The sequence below is a fragment of the Salvia hispanica genome, chromosome 3, assembly GCF_023119035.1.
Source record: "Salvia hispanica cultivar TCC Black 2014 chromosome 3, UniMelb_Shisp_WGS_1.0, whole genome shotgun sequence".
In the NCBI taxonomy this organism is placed as follows: Eukaryota; Viridiplantae; Streptophyta; class Magnoliopsida; order Lamiales; family Lamiaceae; genus Salvia; species Salvia hispanica.
Genome location: NC_062967.1, coordinates 23,406,648 through 23,416,975, shown reverse-complemented (window position 1 = coordinate 23,416,975; position 10,328 = coordinate 23,406,648). Strand labels below are relative to the sequence as shown.

Genomic DNA, 10,328 nt, shown 5'->3' with positions numbered 1-10,328 from the left:
TTATCGATAAACTAAATCAAAAACCTGGGTCACGAAATCGAATTCGTTTTAAATCCCAAATGCAGTCACTGACTGGGAAACAAAATTCTGACGAGGAAAATAAAAGCAATAATTTCTACTCAAGAACTCGATGGAGTATTTCCCATCTCAATCCTTAATTTATATGCTCTAAACATACCGAATCTTGATTGGTAATTGGACATAAAATGCTAAATGGGTTTCAGAGAGAAAGAAAGTAAGAATAATTGATTTTCCACACGAGTCATTTTACTGATTTGTTTGAATATTTGACAAACATAGATCTGCTTACATTGAACAAAATACAGGATCTCAACAAGGATGGCTAAATATCGATATTAGCAAAAATCTCGCCATCAGGATAAGGCGGAGATGAATTTGGAGATCTTTGACTGGGCCCTTTCTCTTTCTTCGGGGCCATCAAGGTCACCGATGTTGTCATGATACTCCTGTTATTCATATACGGAAACAAAGAGTGCAAAACCAATGTCAACAAAATTGATGTGTGTTTAAGCATATACAACCATCACAAAGTAGAACAAGCACAACTGACAACACAATTGATGTGATGCCATCAAATGTAAAAATTCTCCTGTAACATATACCATGAATACCCAAGTTCAATTAACGCATCCAAAAGAAGCAGATTTTGTAGGAAGGGGAGAGGAAGAAGAATTATTGAAGTTTAAGTGCCATTTTAGCCATAAGTTGATAGGCTAATACAATACCTGAAGAATATTCTTCAGGTCATTCTTAGTTAACTTTTGTTGCTTCAAAAGCAGTTCAATCCTTGCTCTCATTCGAGGGTGCCTATAAAAGACAAATCCACCAATTACAAACACAGCACAAGAAAAACAGCACCAGAAATTAGTCTTTTTTTTAAAAAAAAAACACAGTCCTCTCATTGATTGATGTACAGTATAAGATATCCAGACTTACTCAGAGGTCCAAAGATGGCCCAGGATAACCGCAATCAACTGCTAAGCACAAGAAATAATTAACTACAAGAATAACCAGTAGAAAGTAAAATAATTAGTAACAAGAAAAAAGAGGGGGATGCCTGAAGAGTATAGAGCCCAGATTCCAGCTTCCGATTATATTTCTCATCATCATCAATCTGCAACAGTAATACAGATATACTGACAAGATTTATAGCAAAGGAATAGTGACAGGAAAGAAGAATATAGGTGTTAAGTAACCTCAAGATCATCAAGCTCAAGCTCATCAAACCGTTCAGTCTCTTCTTTCACTCTATCTGAATATCTATAAATCATACACAGAGATTAGATTCACAAGATAATAAAATATCCCAAGTAGAACTGTCAATTTTGTGGATATCTGAAAGATGTGCTCAATAATTACCTCATATAGAGTTCCATAAGCCGATCTATCTTTTCACACTCATTTTCAACAAATTTGCTTAACAATCTTTCCCTTCTCGAACCCCTCAAGATTCCACCTGGAGCATAATAAGCATTGTTATTGGCACCATTACATTATTATGGGAATGAAAAAATGATAACCACATGCAAAGGGAAATACAACTACAGATTCCAACTCTTGCTACGAAGATGGCAAATTTTACTACAAACAAGTTTGGAGAAAGGCACAAATACCATCCATCTAAGATTGAAGGACACATGAAGTATCAACCCTCATGGAAACAGAAATGAGATCCACAAAACATAACTCCGTAAGATTTTAAAACTCAGGGATACATAGCTAAACCAAATGGAACTTGCCTGCTTACCAAATAGGGATGCAATTAGAGATAAGAGGCGTTCTTCCAATTCTTCCTTTGACTGTTTTTTCTTATTCTTCTTGCTGAGAGGCACCTAACCAACAAAAAAAAGGCCAAGACTTCAGATACAAAGGTAGACTTGCAGGCGGTGGATATATAACAAGGTCTTACAAAATCAACAATCATATCTTGGAGCCAGAATTCAGTTCACTATATCACGAACACTGATCAACATAACATAACGTAGCAATCAAATAACAGTATAAAAAGATATTCATGTCACTATATCCCATGACTAGCGTGTTAAGGCTGTATTCCAGTTGTATAACTCCTCGATGTTTATACTTTCCGTCAACTAAATTGAGTTCATTTACAAATTTTAAACATATACAGGAGAGCAATACGAATTATATCACTAAGTGATCAATAACGAAAGCACTTGAATGTAGTATTGACCGCACTAAATGGATCTTAAGATGGAGGAGGGGACTGGACTTGCCTTACCTTACCCATAAAAGCAGGGAAAGCAGTCTTCAACCCCATCACATCAATAAACCGTTCGCACGCAGGCGGATAGTTGGTCATTGCGAAATCCAAAGCCCTGATGGCGGAGCCATAGCATAGTTTCTTCTGATTCATGATAATGATCATCAACTCTACCCCTTCCGCCTTCACAAACCTCTCCTTATTCTCCAAAGGCATCAACACACAACACAGAGAGTCAAACAAATTCTCCACCATCTCCTCCTCATCGCCCATTTTCGGGTCCTTCGACTTATACATTGCGACGGCCTGCAACAAAGTGTCTACGCCATTCATCTGGCCAAACCTCTTCTGGTTCGCAGCACTATTCTGCAACAAAATCGCCAAAATCTCGGAAGCATACTGCTTATTACTATCGAATTCGCGTATCTTAATCCGCGCCTGGAGCCATTTCAACAGCTTCGTCTTCTCACACACAAGCTCGGATGCAGAAGGCTTCACCTCGATGAGATTCTCAATAGTCGACAGCGTGTTGTAAATAGCGGCCGACTCATCGGGGTCGGAGTCACTCAACCGCGACAGATTTTGCACCAGCAATTCCACCGCACTGTTCTCGATCAGCGCGTCGACGAGCACCTGCGCCGACTCCTCGTTGTCCTCGATAACGTCTGCGTCGGTGAGGTCCTGCAGGAGCGTGACGGCATCAATGGCGATGTCGGTATTGTCGTGGTTGAGAAGTCCAGCGATGGAATTGACGGTGCCGAGGCTGACGAGGTCGGGATAGAGCTCAGGCGCGCCGGCGAGGATTTTGAGCTTCTGGAGCTCTTCGTGGAGCTCGAGCTCGGAATCGGCGAACTTCTCGGGGTTGTCAGGGTACTTGAGGCGGGCGGCGGTGTTGGCGTTGAGGCGGCGCTCCAGCGAGAGGGCGAGCCTCTTCAAGGTTTTAAGGTCGAGGGTTTCGATGGCATTTTGCTGCGATTTCTCGAGGGCTTCGAGGAGAGAGAGGTCGATTGAGGCGTCGAATGGTTGGGGTGGCTGCGGGGAGGAGGAGCGGATTCGTTTCTGAGGCGGCGGGAGGTCCATTACGTCGCCGTTCCGTTCGATTTTGTTTTTCCGGCGAAAAGCCCTAAATTGATTTTTTAAAGAGGATGGCTCTGTGATGACTGATGGGTTGGTCGTTGGGAATCGGTTGGGCTTATATATTGGGTTGGCCCAATTAAGTATAAGAAAATGTCATTGGATTGATCAAAATTTCAGGGTCCAGTATCAGGGTTAAATAAATACGTTTTAAAGTTTGATATAATATCTAACTAATTAAAATAATAAATGATCATGTTTATTCACACTTTTATAAGGGGATTCAAATTAAGGATTGCATTCTTATTTTTATGCAGTTAAAATGAGATTATGTTAAGAAATCAAGAAGATAAAATTTAGTGGGCATATTTATGTAGTCTTTTATAGTTAACTAACTTTAAAAAAGAACATAATATAAGAAACAACGAAAATACCTTAAATATACATAAATATTTAATGAATTAACTATGAATGTAGCATATTTACTTGTATAAAAGAAGATTAAATTGATACATTAGATTTTATAAAATTATGTGAGTTATACGGTGAAGTATAAGATGAGTAAACGTGTAGTAATACTACTCAAGCATAAAAGAGAAAAAAAGGAGCGTAACAAGAAAAAGAGATTAGCATCAAATCTCCATCTCATTGGCAGTAAAAAAGAGAGTACAGTCAAAATATTTAACAGTAAAAGTAAATTCCGTGTTAAACCCTATATATAAATTATAAACCGACCCCCTCATAGCTTTGGATTTAAGCTGAACTTCCAAAATTGAAAACCATTCCCTCCTTTTTTACAGAAATCAGTCTCTCTTTTCTCAGATATAAGGCGAAATTTTTTCTCGCTTTAAACAAGAAATCACTCTCTCTTTCTCTCTTTCTCTCTTTCCATAGTTACTAATATTGAAACCCTATATATACACCACACCTTATGCGCGCGCGGTATTGATCAAAATCAAACAGAAAAATCAAATCTTTCCTTGTCAAGAATCATCTGAGAAATCAAATCGATGGGGCGAAGAAAGTTGAAAGTGGAGTTTATTGAGAAGCAGAAATCACGGCTTCTAACTCTGAAGAATAGAAAGGAGGGGTTGAAGAAGAAACTCCACCAACTCACTACTCTCTGCGACGTTCCCGCCTGCATCATCATCCGCGACCCCACCACCAACTCCACCTTCATCTGGCCCGATGATTCCGCCCTAATCCGCCGCCTAATCGACTCCTACAAGGCCGATCCCGCCGCCGTTAGGGCTTTTGGGGTGTCCGATTTCTTCAAGGGGAATGCCGAGGAGGGACTCGTGAAGAAGAAAGCGGAGGCCAAATACGGCAACTGGGACGATCGCCTCGACCACATGGACGAGTCCCAGTTGCGGGAATTGAGCGACGCCGTGCGCGCCAAGGCTGAGGCCTTGCGGTCAAGAAGCGATTTCTTGAAACGGGAGGAAGAGGAGGAGCAAAACAGCGATGATATGCTTGATTTGGAAGACATGTTTGATCAAGATGAAATCTTGTCGATTGCTGATGCTGTGGCTGCCAACGCCAATGGTCAACTTGCGGTGCCGGACTTCTACTGCCCGCCGCCTCTGAATCTGCCGATGTTGGAAGAGGAGAAGAGCGACGACAATGTGGTGCTTGATTTGGTCGGTTTTGATCAAGATTACACCTTTTCTGTTGCTGATGTTATGGCCAACGCTCAACTTCCGGTGCCCTTCGTTGATCACAATTATCTCAACTACGGCTACTGCTCTCCGATGGATGGGAATGTGAATTGGTGTGCCTTAAACATGGATCAAAATCTCAACGGCTCTGTGAATTGCTTTGCTGGGGATGATGGTGCTGACTTGGCTAGCTATTTTTGGCACTAGAATCATGCTGCTGCTGCTAATTGTGGAATCCCATTTTTTATTTCTTTTCCTTCTGTGGATATTTGCCACTTTGGAATTTTGTCAATTAACTGTATATGGTGGAGTTCAATGATAAATGTATGTTGTTGGTATCAAACAAGGCAATTGCACTGTGTTTTACATTATCATTCAACTATATATAAAAAGATCCCAAGTTTGAATTTTTGGTTTTAATATTGATGTCAAGTTGACAAGAAAGAATTTAACCTTTGCACAACTACAATACTTGAATCTGTTTATTGGTGTGGTTCTCTAAGATTGATCTTACCGTCTAGAAAGAACGTTTCGTCTATGGTGGATAAGCGTTGATTGGTGCGATTGTATCGTGCTTGGTCACCTACTAACTGATCAAAATAAGGATGCCGCATCAGCTTTTCCGGCTGCACGACTCCGGCCTCGACCAGCCTCTGATCGATGCTCTGCCACTCTTTCACTACAAAGACATCATAGGATTGAAGGAGCCATTTGAGTGTGACATCTACTATGGGACGGAAGGAGTACTATCTCTACTCCCGTGATATTTTCCGAGTGTGCCATCTATTATGGTACGGAAGGAGTACAATAATATTACACAGCTATCACCCCATCTGTTAACTGAATAGTACTATATTGAAAACATTTATTGAAAGTAGCATCGTGTCAATGGGATTCCCTTATTTCCATAAAATAGCTTGTCGTATTGGAAAGTTTAAAATTATGATGATTTCTTTATTTTATTTCCATTTTTCAGCCATGAAACATATGTCCTACACAAATATTCCAAATATAATACAAAATGATAATATGATATGTTCAAGATAATAGAGAGGGACAATTAGTCCAACATTCAGTGTTCTCTACTCCAAAATATCCTCCACACACTAAAGCAAGCAGGAGATTAATTTCAAACCAGAGATGGCTGGGCAGAAAAGGGTCCTCTTGCTGTGCGGAGACTATGTCGAAGATTACGAGGTCATCATTTCTTATTCTTTTCTTCCAACTGTTCGACGAATTCACTATGTGGGGTTCCCCTGAAAGGATTAGCGATTGTGTTTTTAGGTGATGGTTCCATTTCAAGCGTTGCTAGCATATGGGCTATCCGTTGACGCTGTTTGTCCCGGCAAGAAAGCGGGCGACATTTGTCGCACTTCAATCCACGATCTTCTAGGACATCAGGTTTTGTGGAACTACGTTGTGATGTCATGTCTTCCGTGGGTGTTTGCCTTGATTAAAGTTGAAGTCTTGCAGTGTTTTTTGTTGTTCTATTTTGGATCTATTTGCTATAGTACCTAGCTTTGATATTGAGTGCAATATGCAGCTGCTGTGTTTCCTTTGCTTCTATTGTTAATTGGTCGAAGCATAGTGTAAGTTTCTTGTGTGCTAAGAGGGTGTTTGACTAAGCGCTCCAACAACTGATAAGATATTTCAAGACTCTTGTAAATTATCAAAGTGTTTGGATGATTGAGTTAGAAGCAAATTTCTAGTTAGACAGAAATTTGAGGACATATTAAATTGAGAGGGTATATGTTGGAAATGACAAATCATAGTAGGGTTGTGTATTTAAATTGGTTGTTGCTTCTGAGATCATTCAAAAAGTAAGATGGGATTGATGAATTCATTTTATGTTGAACTTATTTTGCAAACACTTCTCAAGAGCTTATAAGCTCCTAGACAACTTATTAGTTGTTGTTTTTAAGAAGCTTCTAAGTTAATTTATCAAGGTTGTGGAAACATTAGTATATTGTCAACTTCTCATTGTTGTTTAATATTTATGCTTTGCCTGGGGTGACTACTCCTAGATCTTGTTTAATAATATAGAATTTGGCGGATGGGTTGGATTTAATAAATTAACTCTATCATGTTACTATATGTTTATTTTGATGAATCAGGAAGGAATTAGTTGATAAATCTTACCCCACCTCTTTAGACCGAGATGCATATCTTCTGTTAAATACTTTAAACCTCATTAACCAAGGGGCTTGAGTTATCCACCTTTTTGTAGAAAGTATATGTTAAATATAGTTGAATATTGTTGTCAATCTACCATTGGGGCATTGTCCATCCTTAGGCTCTTATCCACCGAAGTAAACAAGGCCATGATGTTTGTGAATCTGAGTTTATATCTGTACATGTTGCACCACCATGCTTTGGTTTGTTTAGTTTGAAGAGCTTATAAATTTCCTATTAAAGAACATGTTATTGGAGGCCTCTATTTACCCACAATGCTAATCTTCAAGATATTTTTTTTTTCATTTAAGAAAAATTCTCCATTTGCAATAATTTTCTCATTAAATTTCCTATCCTAATTGCTTTTGCTCCCATTTTTAACTAACTGGCAAGAGTGCCTAATCAGTGTTGATTGTAATTGCTAATGTTGCGTTACTGTGTATATAATCGAGCAACTCTATTCCCTGCCTTAATTACTAACATGCTTTAATCGTGATTGAAAATTACTGCAGACATATTCCGAATCAAGGGGGCATAATTTTGCTCTTAATGCTACTTTTAATGAAATAGATGCCACCAAATATGATGGACTGGTCATACCAGGAGGACGTGCCCCAGAATATCTTGCGGTGGATGATTCTGTTGTAGCTTTGGTAAAAAAGTTTGAAGACTTTAGAAAGCCAATTGCGTCCATCTGCCATGGACAGTTGATCTTGGCTGCAGCTGATGTTGTTAAAGGCAGAAAATGCACTGCTTATCCATCTCTTAAACCTGCACTCGTTGCTGCTGGTGCACATTGGGTAGAACCAGATACCTTGGCCTACTGTACCAGTGATGGAAACCTGATAACTGGTGCTACATACTATGGACATCCTGAGTTCATCCGCCTTTTTATCAATGCATTAGGAGCCAAGATATCTGGTTCTGGAAAGAGAATCCTATTCCTTTGTGGAGTAAGTTCCGATTATTTAGTTTCCCATTTAAGCTTTAGTAATACAATAGTTGGAACTTCAAATTTAACATGCTTCAAAAGTGTAAGTGGGGAGTCAATATACTCTGACAGTATACCTAAACTCTTTAGCATGTTCAGTCTTATTAGTTATGTGACTCCTCCTAACAAGTTTTGTCCTTATCTTTATAGTTACTTCACTATATGAGTAGCTCCAAATAACTCCGAATTGTGTAGCATCACTCATTGTTTTTAAGTTGAGACTTCAGATTTGAGAAATATGGGAGTTTAGGTTAAAGTAAGTACACATTTATTGAATGATGTGCTAAAAATCCCGTCGTGATTCATATCAAGAACTTTTTTTTAAAACAAAAAAACTCTGCAGATGGATTGCTGTACTAGCTAATAGGGAGTTTGATGTTTTGCGTTTTATGCTTTAATGGGATACTCTTTTACGGCCTTGGAGCAGGATTACATGGAGGATTATGAGGTGATGGTTCCATTCCAGTCCCTTCAAGCCCTTGACTGTCACGTTGATGCTGTTTGCCCAGGGAAGAAAGCAGGTGAGACGTGCCCTACAGCTGTCCACGACTTTGAAGGTGATCAAACCTACAGTGAGAAGCCAGGCCACAACTTCACTTTAAATGCGGATTTTGAAAGTGTGAATCCCTCAAGCTATGATGGACTTGTCATACCTGGGGGTCGTGCTCCAGAGTATTTGGCGCTGAATGACAAGGTTATTCAAGTAGTGAAGGAATTCATGGCATCCAATAAACCAGTAGCATCCATCTGTCACGGGCAACAAATTTTATCTGCTGCGAATGTTCTGAAGGTAGCTTTCTTTCGTACCATAAGTGAAGTGATGCACTTCAATTTTGTTAAGTTGAATGGACAGAGGGCAATTTGGTTTGGTCTTAATTAATGATATAAATGTTTCAGGGCAAGAAATGTACTGCATACCCGGCTGTGAAGCTTAATGTTGTTCTAGCGGGGGCTACATGGTTAGAGCCCGAACCCATTCACCGGTGCTTCACAGATGGAAATCTGGTTACTGGAGCAGCCTGGCCGGGCCATCCGGAATTTGTAGCTCAGTTCATGGTGCTCCTTGGCCTGAGTGTATCGTTCTAGGTACTTCGTCTGCATGTTTCTGCGTCGCTGCATAACCATATTCATCATCAAACATACATATACATTACATGTATGCTATGTCTTGCTGTGCTTGCGTTTTTGCTTGCTGGATTTGGACAGAAAGTATCTTCTAGAGAGAGTTTATGGTTATTTATCTTTTTGTTGGCTATTTGGTGTAGTAAGTGAAAATCTGCAAAAATATGGAACCAGTGCTAGAATTTTAAAATATTCATAGGGTAAAATAGTAAATTTTACCTTCTTTAGAAAGGTAAACACTTGATAGAAGTCTTGGAACTAAAATCTGAGCCCCACAATATCTAATTCCATTTTTATAAGAATAAAGCTCCATCATTATATTCTCATCAGAATATATTATTTGTAAAATTAATTCGCTCAATCACATCATTATATTTAATTTAATACTCAAAGTGTAAAGATCAATATGTCGAATTTCTCATAGACTTAAACTAACATATTTTGTTGGAATAAAAAAAGTAAGACCTGATTATAAACCTTAAAACTTTTAATTTCTCATAAAATCATATTGCAGAAAAATGGGGTTTTAAAAATGTGTCAAATTGTAGTATATAATTATAATTAAATATTTAACTGGTCATAATATAGATGAAAATGTGTCAAAATTTAATTTTCGAGCATAGAAGGATTGTGTGGCTGATCATAAATTACTACTAGGGGTATTTAATTTAGGTTATGCGATGAACTCATTTTTAAGATATTTTTACGTAATCACTAATCAACATCTGGTTCGATGTTAAATTTAAAGACATTATTGCATATTAATAATATATGATAATTTGATTATTATTTATTAGTTATAATCATATAGTACTAAAATTTAGGACTTACTCATTAAAACATTTACATAATTCAAATATTAGATGTAATTATGTATAATTTGAGATGTTTTCCTTAAACACTCAAAGTTTTATCTATATTAGAGTATCTCCAGTGCCGGCTAGCCAACCGGCTAGCCGATTCGCGTCGCTAGCCGGTGACGGCTAGCCGAACCATTGGAGCAGGCCAGCGCCGAATCGGCGAAAATACCGGCGTAGGCTCGATGCGCTGGCCGCCATTGTGGCGG

General features: G+C 38.8%; 3 protein-coding genes across 3 annotated transcripts; 2 read left to right on the top strand and 1 right to left on the bottom strand.

Annotated features, from left to right (window-relative positions):
- Positions 1-236: 236 nt before the first annotated feature.
- On the bottom strand, positions 237-3,380 carry LOC125215128 (beta-catenin-like protein 1). The gene is made up of 8 exons (XM_048116452.1): positions 2,264-3,380; positions 1,769-1,853; positions 1,381-1,477; positions 1,218-1,281; positions 1,079-1,135; positions 958-995; positions 747-828; positions 237-467 (listed from the first exon to the last, which is right to left on the bottom strand). The coding sequence occupies exons 1-8, from the start codon at positions 3,323-3,325 to the stop codon at positions 375-377; spliced, it is 1,578 nt and encodes a 525-aa protein (XP_047972409.1). The 5' UTR covers positions 3,326-3,380; the 3' UTR covers positions 237-374.
- Positions 3,381-4,329: 949 nt separating this feature from the next.
- On the top strand, positions 4,330-5,184 carry LOC125209630 (agamous-like MADS-box protein AGL27). Its single transcript, XM_048109219.1, has one exon. The coding sequence runs from the start codon at positions 4,330-4,332 to the stop codon at positions 5,182-5,184; it is 855 nt and encodes a 284-aa protein (XP_047965176.1).
- An 833-nt stretch (positions 5,185-6,017) lies between these two features.
- Positions 6,018-9,395, top strand: LOC125215131 (protein DJ-1 homolog D). Its single transcript, XM_048116456.1, has 5 exons — positions 6,018-6,174; positions 6,262-6,378; positions 7,662-8,102; positions 8,568-8,930; positions 9,038-9,395. The coding sequence occupies exons 1-5, from the start codon at positions 6,118-6,120 to the stop codon at positions 9,224-9,226; spliced, it is 1,167 nt and encodes a 388-aa protein (XP_047972413.1). The 5' UTR covers positions 6,018-6,117; the 3' UTR covers positions 9,227-9,395.
- Positions 9,396-10,328: the final 933 nt, after the last annotated feature.